A 19,783-nucleotide genomic window follows, 5' to 3' on the forward strand; every position below is an offset into this window, starting at 1 on the left:
GAGGGACCCTTCTTGTGCACGGGGCTGGGGGGCGGGCTGCACCCCTCCAGCGCCCCCCCCCGGGGCGGGACCCGGCCGGCGGGGCAGGGGCGGGGGGGGGGAGCGGGGAGCGCGGGCTCAGGCCTTGGAGAAGGTGGCGGCGCCGGCGGGGCCCGCAGGGGCGGCGCCCGGCTCCTCCGCCCAGCGGTTCATGCAGCGACGCCGCGCGTTCATGAAGAAGTTGCTGACGGTGTTGAGCTCCAGGCCGAGCTGCTGCGAGATGGTGACCTGCATCTCCTTGGACGGCCGCTTGTTCTCCTTGAAGATGGCGATGAGCGTGCGCCGCTGCAGGTCGGTGAACACCAGACGCTGCTTCTTGGGCTGCAGCGCGCGCTCCTTCTGCTGCTCCTGCTCCTTGCGCTTGCACGCTGCGGGCCGCCCAGCGGGCGCGGGGGACACACGGGAACAGAGACGGGGACACGGCGTGAGCGCGGCTCCGCGGGCCCGGCTCGCCGCCCCTCCCCGCCCCCAGGGCCCGAGCCCTCGCTCCCGCGGGGACGCTGCGGGACAAGCCGGGACTTACTAGGTTCTCGGGCTGTGTCACCAACCCCGGTAACCCCGCCCCCCGCGAAGTGCCAGTCTGTGCCCTCCTCCCGGGCTGTCGGTCAGGCCTGACCAGCTCAGGGACCCTGTATCAGGAGGCTGACGTGGCGTAGCCCTGACTCCGAGAACTAAGCCCCCACCCCCACCTCCACCCCAGGAGGCTGAGACCGGGACTTGGCCTCCCTCAAGTGCTCAGGGGATCCTCCGGAGCTGGGAGGATCTGAGGAAGGTGGGGGGATGCAGGACCGACCCCCCACCTCCCGTTGGGAGCAGGGAGAAGGCTGCAGGAGGCTGCCCCACTGCCCTTGGCTGGTGGATGCTTGCCAAGGGGAGCTGGCTGCACCTCAGGGCAGCCAAGCAACACCCCAGGCTCCTGCACGGGGCCCCAGTGCCAAAGAGGACCGCTTCCCTCAAGGCAGTGGGGCCAGTGGGTGGAAAAGCTGAGCATCACCAGCCAGCATGGGCTACCTCCCTCCAGGGGCTCTATCAGAGTCTCAGTTTCTCCACCAGGTACTGGGCAAGGGCTGCAGGAGGTGGAGAACTTGCCCCATCAGCCTCCCCACCAACTCCTCACCCCCCCCCAGTCTGCCGCCCCCACAAGCGGCTGGTGGCACAGGCTGTACCAGCAGAGCCCTGCTCCCAGCCCTGTTGACCCACTGGGACCACACACCAAACTGGCTTTTTTTTTGGTTCTGGAAGAGTCTGAGCCAGATGGCATGCCAGATCAATGTCCACACACGTCTGCAAAAATAGATTAATGTTCCCTGTGCTGTGGCTCATTTCTCAGGGACAGCGGGTTCTCCCAGGAGAACTGACACCCCACTTCACTCCCTGTCTCCCCCTGACCTGAAGCACACAGCACTTCCAATGGGCTCTTTCAGGTTTTATGATTAAGTAAGGGTGATGTTTGGAGAATACCGGGCCGTTTAGAAAGGCCTCTAAGGAGAGAGACAGACAGAGAGAGAGAGAAGCGAGAGTGAGCAAGGAAGAGAGAGAAGGGGGGAAGGGGAAGAGAGGGGGAGGGAGGGGGAAAGATGGGGGTGGAAGGAGGGAGGGAGGGAGGGAGAAAGCAAAAGGAAGGGAGAAGGGAGGGGAGGGGGAGAGAGGAAGGGAGGGAGGAGAGAGGGAGGGAGAGGGAGAGAGATAGAGGAGACAAATGAGAAAACCGGTAGGAGGAGGGGGGAGGACGCCCCCTCTCGGAAAAAAACGGACAAAGCAGGCAAAGCTAAAATAAATACTCTTGGACGGTGAGAAAAAAGTGCTGTATCCATGAAACAAGAACAGGACACTGTTCAATAAAAAAGGACAATGAAAAGGGAAGAGTTAAATATACAATCACTGGAATAAATCAACGTAAGGACTGGAACACAGCGTCCAGCAAGTATCCCCGGAAACAGGACAAGGCAGATGCCGAGATGGGAAATGGGAGAAGGTGACCATAAAGGGTGGACCAGGCAGGTCTGTCATCTGATTCAGAGGCAATTGAAAACCAGAGGAAGAGATTACCAAATAAATAATGAAAAAAAAATCCATGTTTGAAGGACATGAGAGTCCTGCTTAAAAGAGCCCATGACATGCTCAGCTCATTGGGTGAAAAAAGATACTCCCTGAGTCTCTTTGTGAGATTTCTGAGACCCAGAATAAAGAGAAGAAAATAAAAGCTCCCAGAGAGGAAAGCCGGACACCCTGGGAGGGACTAAGAGTCAGAGTGGCTTTGGCTTCTCAAAAGCCAGGAGATGGTGAACCAATGCCTTCAAAATTCTGGTGGAAATTCTATTCAGCTAGAATTGTACACCCAGCGAAACCTCAAGCAGGAGGGCGGAATAAACACATAGTCAGACGAATCAGAGTCTCCAAAAGCTGACTTCTGTGCTCCCTTTCTCAGAAATCTCCTGGAGCACATGTTTCACCAAAATGAGGAGGTAAATTAAAAAAGCGAAGTGTGGGATTCAGGAAGCGTGATTTTCCTACAGGAAAAGGAGAGGATCCTCCAGATGATGGGGGGCAGAGCCTAGAAGACTGTAGAACAGAGGCCCTCGGGACATGGAGGGCAGCCCCATCCAGCACCGAGGGAAGTGGAAAGGGGACATGACCTAATATGTGTGGAAAATCCCATTGAGTTGGTTTGCATTTTGTTGGGGAGTATGGGAAGAACTCGTGATTGGCAACTACTAACTCCTGGAAAAACAAACAGTTGTACAAGAAAGAAAAATGTAATCCTAGTACTCTATGTGGCTCAGATGTGGACAATATTCATTGAAAGCATAATAATGTAATATTGAATATTGATTTAGGTGAAAGACTATATTCATAACTATACTGAGAAGCTGACAGAGGGAAAGGGTGTGGTATGGTTATGGAAAGATGGTAAGGCAAAATGTGACAGATGAACAGTACACCAGGCAGCCTTTAGTGTGCAGAAGAGGAGAGCAAGAACATAAGCTCATATTTTGTCTGCATTAAGAAACATGGGAAGGGGGGCGCCTGGGTGGCACAGCGGTTAAGCCCTCTGCCTTTGGCTCAGGGCGTGATCCCGGCATTGTGGGATGGAGCCCCACATCAGGCTCCTCTGCTATGAGCCTGCTTCTTCCTCTCCCACTCCCCCTGCTTGTGTTCCCTCTCTCGCTGGCTGTCTCTATCTCTGTCAAATAAATAAATAAAATCTTAAAAAAAAAAAAAAAAGAAAGAAAAGAAACATGGGAAGGGAGCGCGAGGAACAGTCCTGACCTCCCATCTCCTTGGAACTTGGCCACCCTGTGAGGGTCAACTGAGGGACCACGTCCCCATTCTTTCAAAGAGAAGCTGAGTCTCCAGCATCAAGTCCAGGGTAAGAGTCAAGACTCAGCCCCAGGCCTTTAAATTTCAAAAGAGGCCCTCCTTGCACACCAGTAGTAATCGTCAATTCATTAATTCATTCACTTGTCCCTTCATTCACTTAGCAGTTTACTCACAAATTCATCACACATTTACAGTAGGGACAGATACAAATGACCTCAGAGAGCTCATTAGAGGGATGCCTGGCTGGCTCAGTTGGTAGAGTATGCAACTCTCCATCTCAGGATCCTGAGTTCAAGACCCACATTGGGTGTAAAGCTTACTTAAACAAAAAAGAAAAGAAAAAAAAGAAAAGAAAAAAGAAAAGAACTCACAAGAGCTTTACATGCCAAGATCCTTACATGTCTCATCTTTTAATCCTTATGATAATTCCATAAGACAGGGATTGTTCTTATTTACTCAGAGAAGGTAAGCCACCTGCCCCAGGTTGCCCAGCAAGTCCCAGCAGGGGCAGGACAGGAGCCAAGGTGGTAAGACATGGTTCCCCCTCTTCCACTGCTTCCCTCTTCTCCAGTCAAGAGCCTAATGGGGGCCCCAGAGGCAGGGGCTGGGGGAGGGGTCAAGCCAAGCAGAGTCATGAAAAAACTTCGTGTTTTGTCGATCACAGCAAAAAGAGGCTCCCCTCTCCCCCCTTCCCAGTGTTCAATCTAATTACAGCTCCTCACAGCCCCAATCGATCTGGGCTCCAGTCAGAGCTGTTTACCAGGAGCAGCTTTTGTCCTGGCTTCCATCCCCCACAGCCCCCGGAGCCCAGCCTGGAGGCTCAGAGGTGTGAGTGCCAGTTGGGGGAGGCAGCCCAAGTGCCCCCCATCAGCGCACCTGTCACCATCGCCACCTTCCCCTCACAGCATTCTGTCTGGTGCCCAAGATCCCACTACTGCAGTCCTTGTGTCACCTGGGCACCCCAAGAGGAGGACAGGCTGTGGGAATGAGCCCCTTTGCAGAAGTGAAAGCCCAGGCTGGGACAGAAGGACGGACCCAGAGCAGGCCTGGAGAGAGCACCTCGAGGAGAAGCCTGGACTTACCCACAGTGCCAACCACCAGCCTCCTACTGCGATGCCACTGCTATGGACACCTCTTCCACGGTGATCTCCACTGGGGACTGCCACTGTGGCTTCCACCTCCATCACCACCGCCACCATCACCTTCCCCATTGCCTCCCCCACCACCTGCACCGATTCTACCATCATCACCTCCACCACCATCGCCTCCTCCACCATTGCTTCCTCCACCATCGCCTCCACCACCTGCATCCCTTTCACCAACATCACCTCTCCCATCACCTCCCACATCACCTCCCCCACTGCCTCCTCCCCCATTACCTCCTCCACCGCCTCCTCCACCGATTGTACCTTCATCACCTCCTCCACCGGCATCCCTTCCACCTCCATAGCCTCCTCCACCATCGCCTCCTCCACTATCTGCATCCTTTCTGCCTCCATCACCACCGCCACCATCACCTTCCCCATTGCCTCCTCCACCGCCTGCACCGATTCTACCATCATCACCTCCACCACCATTGCCTCCTCCACCATCACCTCCACCACCTGCATCCCTTTCACCAACATCACCTCCCCCAACACCTTCCCCATGGCCTCCACCCCATCACCTCCCCCATTGCCTCCTCCACCACCTGCACCAATTCTGCTATCATTGCTTCCTCCACCGGCATCCCTTCCACCTCCATCACCTCCTCCACCATCACCTCCCCCACAGTCTCCCCCACCACCTACATCCTTTTCCCCAACATTGCCTCCCCCATCACCTCCTCCCCCACAGCCTCCTCCCCCTCACCTCCCCCATCACTTCTCCCATCACCTCCCCCATTGTCTCTCCTCCATCACCTTCACCACCATCACCTCCACCTGCATCACTTCCTCCACTATCACTTCGAGCTCCATCGCCTCCTACCATCCTTCACCACCTGCACCAATTCTATCATCATCACCTCCTCCACCATCGCCTCCACCACCTGCATCTCTTTCTCCAACATTGCCTCTCCCATCACCTCCCCCATCGCCTCCTCCTCCATCACCTTCACCACCATCACCTCTATCTGCATTGCTTCCTCCACTATCACTTCTACCTCCATCGCCTCCTCCACCACCTGCACCAATACTACCAATATCGCCGCCTCCACCATCAGTGTTACTTCTGCCCCATCAACTCCTCCACCTCTGTCACCTCCACCTCCACCACCACCACCACCACCTCTTTCAACAGCATTACCTCCATTACCTGTGCATCCATCACCACACCGACACCACCTCTGTGCTCTCACCTCCTCTGCTTGCAGCCCCACCATCATGACCTCCACTGCAATCACCGGCACATCACCTTTCTTTTTATGGGAGTCCCTCTGTCCTGCCTCCTGTTTGCTTCACCTGCACCAGCGCCTCCTCCAGTACCCTCCTCTACACCACGGAGCCCCACTGCAGGGGCCGCCTCATATGTGCCCGGCACAGGAGGACTCAACCCTGAGTCCCTCACCAGGGGCTCCCAGCCTGTGGTTGGGGGGCAGGGAGTGGCCCCAGACACAGACCCTCACCCTCAACCATGGCTGCCATGGCAGCTGGGGGAGGACCAGATGGCTACCAGACATGCTTGGGGACCCTGGGCAAGTCAGTCCCCCCACAGGGCCTTGGGCTCCTCATTTGCAAAATTGGGACATTCTGCCCACTTCACACGTTCTTCAGTGCACATCACCTGCCCCTCCCCTCCCATCTCACTCAGCCCCTACCCCTACCCCCACCCTGGCACCTCTCTGCTCTCCTCTCCTCCACTGCTCCCCTTTGCTTTTCTTTATTTTTGCATAGCATTACAATGATTCACCCACTCTATCCAGAGCCCCCCACAAGTGTGGGTTTGGGTCAGCCCTCCATACCTCCAGGGACTGAGAAACTGATTTTAAGAACCACTGATTCTGAGATGCTCTGATCTTAGAACAACTGGTGTCCCCATCCATCCCACCTCTCTCAATCTTTTTTGGAGTCCAGGGATGAAGAGGGGCTGGGGCTGGGTCCTGGGTGTTCCCAGAGGCCCCAGGAAAATATCACAGGCGATCCAGAGGGGACTGAGAGCCCACTCCCAAGTCTGAGCCCCTCACGGGTGCCCAGCAAGTGAGCCAAGAAGGGCCCTGTCCAGCAGGCCAGCTCCAGCCCAGGGCAGAACTCCAAGTAGGAGGGGGCAAGGCTCCACTGGTCTGTGTCTAGGTGGGAGCAAAGATGAACTGGGGGACCCTCAAGTTCCAGATGAAAACCCTTTCATTTCAGACTCCCGGGACTTGCCTACATAGCACCTCTCTTCTGCCTTCTTCTTGCCTTCCTAGAAAGTGCTGGGATCGGCAGATCACCCCCTCCCCTGGTGCCCCTCCACAGGCCAAGAGGGTGGTCAAACCCTGTCACCCCCTGAATCATTGCACGGTGTCTACCCTCTGTACCTCTGTTTTTTCAAATGGAAAATGGTCTTAATATGGTCTCTGCCTCGCCCAGCTATGGGAAGAGAAAAGTCTTGAATATCATGGTGGGGCTGAGAAGAGGTTCTGAGGTCTCATCTAGGGGTCACATGGCCATAAAGTTCCCCACCCCCACCTAAGGTCCAGCCTCAAGCCTCTGCATCTCTCCCAAAATCTTCCAGGAGAGGGCACGGATGGAGAAACTGAGGTAAGGAGTAGGGAGTTGGCTGCCCCAGCCGGAGAAATCCTACTCATCTCTCAAGGCCCAGTAGCAGTGACCTTTCCCCCAGGAAACACTTCTCTTCACCCCAAAAAAGCCTGGCTCGCTCCCCTGGGGCCCCCAGTCCTGACCTTGTGGGTCAAGCCTGAGCTTGAGTTCCTTCTGTTTCCCCACACAGAGTAGGTCCGCAGGACGTGGCTGGCAGGCTGTGTTTGTCTGATGCCCGACCCCCCTCATGGCCCTCCTGTGTGGGTGGTGGGGTGGTGAGGGGATTCAGCCCAGACTGGAAGACTCTGCCAGGGAGGCCCAGCCAGCCACCAGCTTGGTGGGCCAGTCAGGGCAGTGGGACCCCCAGAGCACCCTCAGCAGCGCACCCCCCTGAAGTCAGGGAGGGAGCAGTTGGGGCCTCCGAATGAGTCACCCCTAAGTGGCTGGGGGAGAATCAGGCTGCTGGGGAGGGAGCCGGCTCATATCTCTTCACCCCCAACATCTTCTGATAGATACACTATTCCTTCTCCCTCTTACTCCCCTTCCTCCCCATCCCTCCTCCCCCTCCTCCCATCCCCTCCCCCCTTTTCCTGTTCCCCCTCCTCACCTTCCCTCCTCCCCCTCCTCCCATCCCCTCCCCCCTTTTCCTGTTCCCCCTCCTCACCTTCCCTCCTCCCCCTCCTCTCATCCCCTCCCCCCTTTCCCTGCTCCCCTCCTCCCCTTCCCTCTCCTTCTCCCATCCACTCCTCCTCCTCTCCTTCCTCCCGCTCTCCCTCCTCCTCTCACTGCTCCTTCTCCTCCCCCCTCCTCCCATCCTCTCCCTGAGGTCCACTGTGGTCTGGGCCACCTAACCAGGCAGCAGTGGGTGCCTGGGGGCAAGGGAGTGCCGCTGCAGCTCCTGTCCCGGGCCATCCCTGGACCCCAGTGGGCTGACCATGCAGGCATCTGTCTGTCCCCCCATCCTATTGGGGGTGCCCGTGTGGGGCTGCCACAAATGCCAAGTGGGGTGCAGGGCTACGTGTGATGTGTGATTGAGGCTCTGCGTGTGGGCTCTCGGGCGTGTAGTGGGCTTCGTCCATACATAAATCACAGGGGTGAGTAACGTCCTGTGACCCTAGCAAGAGTTGTCCACTGGCCAGCTGGAATGTGGGCACTGGCACGGGTATCTGGAGGGGTGCTGGAGGGGAGAGGCCCAGAGTGTGTGGCTGGGTCACTGGTCCTGGTGGAGAAAGACCCAGGGGCCAGCAGACATCTGCATGACAGGTGAATATGGGGGGAAGCAGCGCCGAAAGCTGGGCCCGTGGTGTGATGAGCCCGGGCCACAGCTGTGCATGGCACCCAGGGCAAGCTCCTGCGTCCGAGTGGGTGGGATGCAGCCAGTGACCATCCAGACCCTCGGGACGGCTCCTGTGCACCTGCCCGCTCCCGGGCGGCCCACCCACACCTTCTCCAGTCCCGGTCCGGTCTGTGGGGACACGGGCCCTTGGATCCCGGGGCTCAGGGGCCTCGAGCACACACTCTGGGCACACTGGTTTCCTGGTGTATCGGAATCCTGACGTCCAATCCGTCAGCGGGAGGGAGCTGAACGAGTCCCAAAGCGGGTCCCTGGACCCGTTCCTTTCTTCCTTGCTTGCTTCATTCATTTATCAAGCACCTACTTTGTGCCAGGTGCCGCTGGGGAGCCGGGCAGCCTCCCTTCACGCGGCCATGGTCTGATGTGTAAGACATGTCACTCCGATAATCCCACGAGTAACTGGAAAGCCAGGGCTGACTTGGTTCCGAAAGGGGGTGCTGGCTGCCTGGCTTGGAGCAGTGAGGGATGGAGGTGGCATAGGAATGGGGGCCGAGAGGGGGGAGATGTGAGCCCCCTGGGTTCTAGGAGGGCTCCAGGTGGGGACAGAGCTTGGTATGCAGGCTGGGCCTGGGCACCCAGCCCGGGTCTTGGATGGGGGGGCGTCCAGTGAAGCCTGGAGGACAAGAGGAGTGAGCCCCAGCAGCACCAGGAGGGCTGGGTTTGACAGGGAAGGACACGAGCTGAACCACAGCACCAGAACTCAGCAAGGGGACACCTGTCCCTCTGTGTTGCGCTGTCTGCCCAGTGTCCAGGGCAACAGCTAGGCCTGTCTGTGTGCCCTCTCCCCTGCACCAAACGCCTGTACTCCTCCCCCATCCACCTGGGCACAGGATGGGGGTGTGGGAGCAAGAGCTGGAGCCGGCTGTCCCCTCCTCTCCGGCCCCCTCCTGTGCTCAGCTTAGGCTTCGTGGAGCAGACAATTCAATACGGAGCCTGGTCTCCGGCTGGGATGATGACCAGTTTCCTTGGCAACGCGTCCCGCCCCAGCCACCAGCTGCCCAGGCCCCAGATGTGGGGAGCCCTGATGCCCCCACCCTGATGGCTTGTCTCCGCTGGGCTGAGCAGCCCTGAGCCTCCCCCGAGGCCTCCCAGCCCAGAGATGGTGGATGACTTGCCCAAGGTCACACAGCGAGTCACTAAGGGGGGGCCTGGAGTCCACACTGACCCTCTTTACCTTTACCCTGTACCCCTGAGGGAGCCCAAAAGGGGTTCCCATGGTGGGGTGCGGAGTCATCTCCAAGGAGACAGGTGCAGAGCCAGGCCCCTGCCCTCAGGCAAGGACCCTCAGAGGCCTCCAGCAGCCCCTCTTCATCTGTGTTCCTGGCTGTCCACTCGCTACCCCTTCCCCCTCCCCTGTCTGCTCTGGCACACCTCTCCTCCAGCCAGCACAAGGCCTTGCCTCCCGCCCCCCCCTCCACTGCTCCCCCAGATGGGATTTTAATGGCCATGTTTTCAAATTAGTTCTGAGCCTTTCAAAGACTTATCAGGGAAATGAGTGTTTCCGCAGGGACTCTGGGCCGCCCCTGGGGGCTCCGTCTGGAGGTTGCAGTGCCTGGGGTTGGGGAACTGGGGTGTCTAGGGGCAGCTCACACTTAGACCGTCCATGGAGACTCCCCCCCATGCAGACACCCTCACACGGGGCAGACCGAGTCGGTGCACCGGCACAGCTGTCCCCAACCCGCACACAGCGTTTATTTTTAAAAACCTATTAAGAAGTCACAGCGGCCAACAGTTGGAAATGGATTTGAAAAAGATGACTGGAAAGGAACCAGTGATAAGAAAAAAGAACAGAGAGGCCAACCTAGGAAGGGGGGCGTGACCCAGCCCTTCAGGGATTAGGAAACGAATCAACAGATGAAGTCACAGAAAGGGGTGCCCCACGCCCGCCAGGTGCAGAGAAGGGCTGGCCACGAACCGTCTGGAGCAGCCTGACTGTCCTCTGGCTGGGAGGTGGTCAGGGAAAGAGGGAAATGGCCCACGAGAACAGGACGTGGCCAGCCAAAATGACCCTGGAGGCACTCTCTTTCCTGATGTGGAATGTTCTAGGTGTCATGGAGAAGGAAGCAAAACAGAACTGACTCTCCGACTCGCTGTTTTAAAAAGAGGAAAACAGAAGAAGGAGCAGCTGTAGCTGTCGGGTGAAGGGCGGCCTCTCTGTCGAAGGACAGATAGAAACCGGGGGCTGGATGGGACGCCTGGGTGGCACAGCGGTTAAGCGTCTGCCTTCAGCTCAGGGCGTGATCCCAGCGTTCTGGGTTCGAGCCCCACATCAGGCTCCTCCGCTATGAGCCTGCTTCTTCCTCTCCCACTCCCCCTGCTTGTGTTCCCTCTCTCGCTGGCTGTCTCTAGCTCTGTCGAATAAATAAATAAAATCTTTAAAAAAAAAAAAAGAAACTGGGGGGCTGGAAGGGGGGGTCACGGAAGACCCGTCTTGCTCCTCAAATTTGGAACTACGCGAATGTGTCCACCATTGAAAATAATAATACAGCATTGTTTAAGGAGGCCGGCGGAGGGACGAGCAGCTTTGCGGTGGCTCCCACTGCTTCCGGGAGCCTGTTTCTTTATCCAGTTCCTGAGCTCCCGTGAGGCTGGGAATTCTAGTCTCCATTTGGGGAAACAGAGGGGCGCAGGGGGAAGCTACTAGTCCACGGTCACAGGCCTCAGACGCCGCCACCCCCTCCAGGCTTTCCCTGAGCGCCTTCGCGCCAGTCCGGGGGAGCCCGCACTCCGTGGTCCGCGCTCCCAGCGCTGCGCCCACGACGTCCGGAGCGCACAGCCCAGCGCTCCCAGGACCGCCGCCGCCCTAGGGTGTGCACCATACAGGGGTCTGGGGTCTCCTCACGTCCCGCCAGGCTGCGGACGGCGAGTGCTCAGCTGGCTCCTTTCGGGTTTAGAGGATCCCCATGGCCCTGAGGAGGACAGAGGTGCGGAATGCGGCTCATCTCCGTGGCTGGCCTCCCCGGCAATGCGGGGCGGTGTTCTCCTGGTGGGGGAAATTGAGGCACTGACATTTCCCCCAACGTGCGCGTGCATGGGGTGGGCGGATGCGTCTGGCATTTGGAGAAGGGCGGACCCCTGCTGTCCCGCATTCACCCTCCGGGGCACTGTAGTTGGACCCTTCCTCAACCCCCAAGCACTAGGGAGTAGAGTTGGGCAGTAACTGTCTAGAAGCGCCAGAGACAGGTGTTCCAGCAAGCCCAGCCGGGGGCCCATGGATGACCGGTCGCCAGCACTGGGGTGTGTGTGGGGGGATTCTCCCCGCGGTCCCGCGCCACATGCCGCCTTGCTTATGCCAGATCCAGATCCGAGCAAGAAGACGGATGGGGTTCCTGAGCCAAAGACCGCCCGACTGTCCCAGTGCAAATGCGTGCGACTACACCTACCACCGACGACATCTGTGCTTGCGTCCCGTGCGCACCGATATTTGCGTCCCCTGCAGGTCCCTTCTGCAGGCTGCACCAGTCACGGACGCATCTCCTTGTCCCTGTTTCCCTCTGCTGTGAATCTGTGACTTGTTGGGTCTAAGGGGTTCTCCTCCCCACATCTGCCCACAAGGCAGGAGTCCACAGGCAGGAGGGTCTCCTTCCTAAGCCCACCCACACCTACACCTATTGGCAGAGGGGAAACTGAGGCCACAGGCGCCCGTACTGCCCAAGGTCCCGTGGTGGGTCTCCCAGGCAGCCCCTGGCTCCTGGCCTAGCCTCTCCCCTCCCCCACTAGCGCTGCCTTCCTTATTGATCAAGGGCCATATTTAATTAAAAACTTGATTCAAACCAGCTTGAGCTCCCCTGGTTAAGCTGGGCTTGCCGCTACATAGAAAGGCGCAGGGCCCAGCACCCCTCCTTACAGCTGCTCTGGGCTTCCCCGCTCCCATCCTTTGTCCTCAGGGGTCCACCAGCCAGCAGTTAGGGCATCTGTAGGCTGCGGGCACGGAGCTTCCTCTACGTCCTGGGGTCTGTGTGGGGCTACATGGCAGGATACTCAGCAGAGGTGTGATGAGCTCCAGTGACCGTAGGAAGCCCCCTCCAGCTTTGAAGGAGGGCACCAGGGATGGGAGTGGAACCCGGAGAGCAGTGAGGAGGAAGAGGAGAAGGAGGAGGAGGGGTGGGGAGGAGGAGGAGGAGGGGACAGAAGCAGTGCCAGAGGTGGGTCACTCAGACTAGAGTGGTGATGGCTGATAGAGAAGCCACACAGGAACGGGAGAGAAGTTAGGGAAGAGAGTGCCCAGTTCTGAGATGTTAGGCTAAGGGGACTTCAGAATAAAGCGGTGAAAAACCAGCTTCGGCCCCTCACTTTGCAGACCTGTCTATATGCTTAACTGTGATGTCGGGGTGACTGTCCCTGTCTTGCAGACAGGAAGGGGTTGTTGGGCTTGGGGCTCAGCAGGGCTGGAAATGCACTGCTGAGCCCAGGCTTACCCTGGGGGCCAGCTTCAGTGAGGGGTGGTTGGCCTGGAAAAGCAGAGGCAGGGATGCTGGTGGCTCTGAGTTGGACAGGAGGAAGATGGGACCTGGTGCCCACACACCCTCCCTGGGGGGCTCACGTGGGCCGTGATCCCTGCACCCTCAGAGGAGCCCGGAGGAGAGAGCCCCCCCCCCCCCCCCGTCCATCTGCCTGAGGGTTATCCAAACTGCTTATACACTGGACCTTGCTGTGACCTTGAGAGACATCCTCCTGTCCTTGGCCTCAGTCCCCTGAGGCCTCTTCCAGCCCTTGTCCCTGCTGGACTACCTGCCTGGAATGTCCCCCATTTGCAGGAGGGGGGAACCTGGGCATCTCAAGCCCTGCTTCCAGCCCCTCCAGACTCAGCCGATCAGGGAAAGCGGAGTCTGACTCCCTGCTGCTGGAGCTGCTCCATCTCACACTGTGGGGGGCTTTGCAACTGCCTTCCTTTCTCTTGGCCTCGGCTCGCTGGCCTGTAAAGTGGGCACAACACTCACATCCAGCTTCAATAGGCATTCCAAATGATTCCATGTCTCATTCCAGGTGGCTGAGCCAAGGAGGTGAGGGCTTCAGACACCCCAACCCGCCCCCTCTTCATCTTGGAGCCTGCCCCTCCCCTCCGTCTCCCCGCATGGCGGGAGCACGGAATCACTGAGCCTGGGCATGGTCCTGGGATGGTCGCACCCAGGTCTTGTGGTTTGGAAGGAGGGCCTGGTTTGGGCAGGGCAGGGTCGCCCTGGGCATCTTGTCGAGCTCACAGGGCTGTGGCACACACAATCGCAGCCGGGGTCTCCCTAACCCCATGCATCTCTGTGGGGGCTGTGGCGTCCCCCACCAGACCCCTCCTGGACTCCCTGTCCACTCTCTGTGCATCTCCCAGGTCCCAGGCGGCCGTGAGGCCCCCAGAAGAGGAGGAGAAGCATGTGGGGAGTGGTCAAGGAGGTGGCCTCAGGGGGCAGGGTCTGTGAATGCGCGTGGCTGGGCTCCGGAGGGAGCCGTTGAGAAGGAAACGTCTGGGAGCCCCAACAGGAGTCGGCTTAATCGGTCCACTTCTCAGATGAGGCAACTGAGCCTCAGACCCGCACCCCTCAGCCCACCAGTCGGTGAGGGAGCCCAGCTGAGGCCCAGCTTGTTGGTCGGACCTTGTGGGCTGGGTCCCTTCATGCTCAGACACCCCCCTGTCTGGAATGGTGGCTGCAGAGTGGGGGAAGAGGCTGGGGGCAGGGAGTGCCTGCCTTACCCTGGGTGGAGGAGCTGGTTTGCCTTTTCCTGTCCATTACCGTCCCCTCCAGACCATCAGACGGGCCACATGCTGCCGCCCCCATCAGCATCTTGGTTCCAGAAATGGGTCCCTCCTTGCCTCAGTTTCCCCATGCTCCCCAGTCTCCACCACCCCTCAGGGATTTGGGCACCTGACTCACCAGCGAGGTAAGAAGGAGAACAATTGTCTCCATCTGATATTTATTTTATATATATATATTTTTCTGATCAGTTACAAAAAATACTTTTCCTCCAGAGTTGCTATTTAAACAATATTTGAAGACGGCCAAACCTATCGACCAGCGGCAGTGATGAATTAGAGACGGTAATTCGAATTCATCGACCACCCCGCCCCCAGCCGAGACTCCCCCCACCCCTCCCCCAGTCCTTCTCCCAGAATTCCCGCTTGAGCTAGAGCCAGAGAGGCTTCCAGGAGGAGGCAGCTGGCAAGCCTCATACTCCCAGGGCCCCGGAATGGGGGAATGGGGTGAGAAGCTGAGGCCCCCAGTGGCGGTGGGGTTAGGGGGCTGCAGGGTGGGCCTTGCCCGGACTATCAGGTTCCAGAATGTCAGAATGTCAGACCCAGAACCTGGCTCCCCATCCCCGCATACACATTTACAGATGGGTAAACTGAGGCACAGAACGCAGGCAGGCACAGGGCAGTGGGGTGGACCCTGAGGTCCACCTCGCCAGATTTCTCAGGCGCTTCACAGAAACAAAGACACCACCTCTTTCACCCCGGGCCCCAGATGTGGGAAGGAGAGAGCTGGGGAGCTGGGAAGGTGGGTGGGGAGAGACCCAGGCTGAGGGGAGCCCACTCAGCTGCCCTCCAGGGCTCTCGGCTCTTCTTTCCAGTGCTTTCCCTTCTCCATCTCTGTCTCTCTCCCTGTCTCTCTTTGTCTTTCTCAGTTTCTGCTTTGGTTTCTCTTTCTGTCCCCATCTTTGCTTCTGTCTGTTTCTCTGACTGTCCGGTTTTGTCTTCTCTCTCTCTCTGTTTTTGTCACTCTGCCTCTCCCTATCTCTGCCTCTCCGTGTCCATCTCTCTACGGGTGCCCTCCTGCCTCCTCGTCCCCCTCTGTCTTCCGGCCCTAGTGCCCGCGGTCACCCGGGTGGCCCCCCGGAGCCAGCGGGGAGGCCAGAGGCAGGCGAGCGCGCAGGCGGGACTGGGGCGCAGCCCCCGCCGAGGGGTGAGCAAGGGCGGGGCGGCGAGTCCTGCCGCGAGGGCTGGGGGCGGGGAGCCGGCGGTAGGGCCCTGGGGGCGCTCCAGGCCGCGCGAGCGGGGCGCAGCGTTTGGGAGGGGGATGCGCCCCGTTGCCTCCCCCTAACCGCCACGATTTGCCGCCACTTAACCGCTTTTCATTTGCGCAGCGACCGGAACTAAAGGCCTCCGAGCCGGCCGGCGCCTAATTACCCCTCGCCCTCGGCCGGCCGGGCCACCTCTACCTCCCAGGCGGAGCCCCGTGGTATAGACGTGGCCCGGAGCGTGCGCGAGTTGCGGCGGGTGCCCAGGACAGGGCGCGCGGAGCAGGCGGGTCGGTGGGGTCACCGTGTGGGCAGCGGCCACCAGGAGCAGGGGACAGGTGGACGGTCCCGAGGCATTATCCCCAGTCCCCGAGTGCCCTGGCCAAGGCTCGACCCCTGCGCTCACCCCTCCTTGTCTCCCTGTGCTCCTGAGACCACCACGATTCCGACTTTCATTTTCCAAAAGTGGAAATCCAGGCGCAGGGAGGTGAGACCGCTGGCCAGAGCCACAGAAGCAGGGGAGGCCTTGCTGGGACGCAAACGAGGTCTGTTCCCCTCTTGCCGCTCTACCGGCAGCGGGAAGGGACTCCCCAAAGAGCGGGAAGGGACTCCCCAAGTGCGCCAGCGGGCCACCTTGCCTGGCTGGCACCACTCACCCCACAGCAGCCCCCCCCAGGACTCCTCCCCTGAGGTCTGTGGGTCCCGGGCACCCTGGACGACCTTTGGGGGGGCCCTGAAGCATGCGGCTGAATATGTGAATGGGCCGCTCCGTTCCTTGAGGTGAGGATGAGAAAAACGGAAAGCGGTGTGTGTTCCTTGGGGTGCACCCAAGTCCGACACCACGTCCCCTAAAATACATGTCCTGGGGAGGAGGCAGAAGGTGGCTGCTGTGGTCACATGCCATGTGTCCGTCGCTGGGTGTCGAAGAGTGCCGCTTAGTGTCGAACACCTTAGAGCTACGGCTGTGGCAGAGCGTATGGGGTGTGTTTCCGCTACCCAACGTCCCCTATGTCGCACAGAGCAGGCTGTGGCTGTGTGTTGATATGACCGATCGGCCCCTGTGAGCACGCCCATGTCATTGCACGTGGGATGGGGAGCAAGGCGGAACAGGTTCTGCCCCAACACAAGACCTGTCTAGGTTCCTAACGCCGTTTCTAGCATGTCACACTGGGTCACCTGCCACACAGGAAGGAGAATTTATTTTCCCGTTCCCTAAAGTGAAGATCTAAGAAGCCTACAGGAGGCTCAGCTAGTCGCCTCACACTGCAGAAGGGGGAAACTGAGGCCATGTGTGAGTGCAGGCACACCCCCCCCCTCATTATCCAGTACGCCGGGGGGGGGGGGAGGGGAGGAGCAAACATAGACCCATCTCCATTCCTCAATGATGTCCCTTCTCCCCAGACCCCCCTTCCTCCCTGGATGGACTCAAATCCTTCCCTGCCTCCCTGCTCCAGGGGCGCCCAGTGTGAGAGCCAGCCACTCCAGCTCCACTTGCCCCTGTGTGCAGAGAAGCGATCGATCCAGCCACCGAGCTGGCTATTGTCCCCACGGCTGGGGCAGCCGCAGCCCCCTCCCCCTGCGGCCAGGGAAAGACACCCCCCTCCAGGTCAGGCCCATCATTGGGACAGTTGGGGCTCTCCTGCACCCCAAAGGCACCCAGGAGAAGGGGGCCTGGCCAGGCCGCCTCGCTGGGGGCAGGTGTGGACCCAGCTGTTGTCAGCTGGGAGGGGGGGAGGGAGCGTGGTCCCCAGGGGGCCGGGGGCTGAGAGTCAGCCTGAGAGAGAGACGGAGAGAGTGCCTGAGAGTAGGAGAAAGAACGAGGAACAGGAGCAGAAGCAGAGCAAGCGAAAAATAAACAGACGCCAGTCTGTCCCGACAGAAAGAGGTAGAAATGAGGGAAACACAAAACGGAAAAGCCAGGCGGGCAGGAGGGCCCTCACGGAGCCAGAAGCAACCGGGCAGGGCAGACGGCCGGCCAGGGTGTGAAGGCCTCCGGGCCGCGCGGGCGAGGGTCCCCCGGGCCGCCCCTCCCCCGCCCGTTCTCGGGTGACCTTTGCCAGCGGCCGGAGAGGGGGAGGGGGCTATCGATCGCTGAGGCCGAGCTACAAAGAAGCGCGCGCTGGGGCCGAGGGCTGAGCGCGGGCCCGGCCCTGGCCGCCTCCGCGCGGGCGCCGGGTGCACGGTCCCGGTTCTCTGCCTCGAGCTGGGAGCGCAGTCGGGGGCTCTTTCGGGAGGAGGGGTGTGACACCCGGAGCTGACAGCAGCGGCGCTTCTGGGGACAGCACCTCCATCCCCCCCACCACACACACAATGAGCGACCTTGCAGGCTGCCTCGGGGATCCTCCCCACAGTGTAAAAGGAACCAGGGACCCCTCCCCGTTCCCGGGGGGGGGCGGGGGGGCTGCTATGGGGGGCAGGCGGCACAATCCCTTTCTCCCTTTTGGCGACAGTACAGACGGGCAGGGGCACGGATCACACTCCAGCCTCCTGCCAGGGAGTCCTGAGCCAGCCGGCGGGGCGCACGGCCCCGGCCTGAGAAGGGGCTGGGAGCCCCGAGCCGGGACCCTGGGGTCGGGCGCTGTGCGCCGCGCTCCTACCTGCGAGGCGCAGCGCCGACATGCGCTGGAACTCGGGTTCCTGCAGCCACTTCCACATCCTGCGGAAGGTCTCCCGGCCCGACTTGAGCTTGCTCCACGGCTTGGGGTTGCGCAGCAGGTCGGAGAGCGTGCCCTGCGAGCGGCACAGGACGCGCTGCGCGAAGATGGCCTGCGGGATGCTGTAGCGCTTCAGCTCGGCGGTGATGCGCTGCGCCACCTCCTTGGTGTTGATCTCCTCGGCCGCCGCGCCCGCCCCGGGGCCGCCGCCGCCCGCGCCCGGGCCGCCGCCGCCCGCGTGGGACCCGTGCGCCCCGGAGGCCGCCAGCCCGCCCAGCGGCGCCAGCAGCCCCGCGGTGCCTCCGCCGCCCGCGCTGCCGCCGCCGCCGCCGCCGCCTCCGGGCAGCCCGCGAGCCAGCGCGTCCTCGGCGCGCCCTAGCAGCGCGGCGTGCGGTTCGAAGGCGGCGGGCGGCAGCAGCTTGTCCCCGGCCAGGTGGCCCGGCGCGCCGTAGGCGGCTAGCGGCGGCGGCGGCGGCGGCGGGGGCTGCGGGGCGCCGTGCAGCGCGGGCGGCAGCGCGTTGGGCAGAGGCGACAGCGGCGACCCCATGGCGGGCAGCTCCTTGCCGTAGGGCCCGTAGAGGTGGCCCACGGAGGCGAGCGCCGCGCGCTCGTCGCGCATGAGGGTGAAGCTGCCGCTCACGCTGGCCGCCAGGCGCTGCGGCGGGGGCGGCGGGGGCGGCGCGGCCGCGGGGTGCGGGTGTGCGTGGGGGTGGCCGCTGTGCGCCCCGGCCACCGCCGCGGCCGCCGCGTGCTGGTGGAACTTGTCGGCCACGGCCGCGAGAGGCGGCAGGTGCTGCAGGGGCGTGAGCGTCGTGTAGGTGCCGCCCAGGCCGGGCGCCTCACAGGCCATGCCCATGGCCGGGTGGAGCGGGCCCGCCAGCTCCCCGCGGAAGTCGGCGCCGCCACTCGCGCCGCCCGTGGCGCCCGCACCCCCGGCGCCCCCGCCGCCGCCGCCGCCGTCCAGCAGGCTCGCCATGCCGGCCACTAGGCCTGGGCGCCCGGGCGCCACCAGGCCGCGGTGCTGCGCCGCCGCCGAGCGCGCGTGGCCCGGGCTCAGCAGCTCGCCCGCCTGCGCGTGGGCCACGCCGTGCAGGCCCCCCAGGCTCTCCAGGCTCAGCTCCATGCTCCGCCGCTCACCCGCCGCGCGCGCTCCTCGGCGCCGGCCCGGCGCGCTCAAGGCCGCCGCATGGCCCCCGCCCGCTCCCCCGGTGGCTGCGCGCGAGGCTGCCCGGCTGCGCGGCGCACCGCCCGGCCCGGCTGAGAGCGCGGCCACCAGGATGTGGCGGGGGAGCGGCCGCCGGCGCCCGGGCCCGGGTCTGACGTCAGCACCCCCGCCCACCCGCTACCCTCGCCGCCGCCTCCCGCCGCCTCGCTCTCCGCCCGCTCCGGCCCCCTCGAGCGCCAGGCGGGCTTGAGTGGGCCAGACTCGGTCTTCTGGGGTCCCCTGTCTCTGCGCCCGCCCGCGCCCCCCGGGGGGCTAGCCCTACGCGGGCACAACGGGCGGGGTTCCGGGGGCAGACTCCGCCGAGGTGGGGCTGGGGCCCTCATCTTTGCGTCTCTTTTTCTGTGTCTCTCCCCAGAGGGTCACGAAGGTTACTTTCCCGCCTAATGCCCCCAAGTCCATCTCCAGGGTGTGCGTAGGAATGTGGTTGGGTGGGGGCCTGCGATCCACCTGTCCCCCCCTCCATGGCGCACACACGGACCCCAGGAGGCACGTCCCTCTGCAAGCTCAGCTTCCCCTATCTGAGCAC

General features: G+C 61.3%; 1 protein-coding gene across 1 annotated transcript; it reads right to left on the minus strand.

Moving 5' to 3' along the window:
• Positions 1–117: 117 nt before the first annotated feature.
• Positions 118–19,155, minus strand: ONECUT3 (one cut homeobox 3). Its single transcript, XM_045800052.2, has 2 exons — positions 17,976–19,155; positions 118–407 (listed from the first exon to the last, which is right to left on the minus strand). Exons 1-2 carry the CDS (start codon positions 19,153–19,155, stop codon positions 118–120), a joined length of 1,470 nt encoding a protein of 489 aa, XP_045656008.1.
• Positions 19,156–19,783: the final 628 nt, after the last annotated feature.

Source organism: Ursus americanus, chromosome 14 (genome assembly GCF_024610735.1).
Source record: "Ursus americanus isolate L20-20 chromosome 14, mUrsAme1.1.p, whole genome shotgun sequence".
In the NCBI taxonomy this organism is placed as follows: domain Eukaryota; kingdom Metazoa; phylum Chordata; class Mammalia; order Carnivora; family Ursidae; genus Ursus; species Ursus americanus.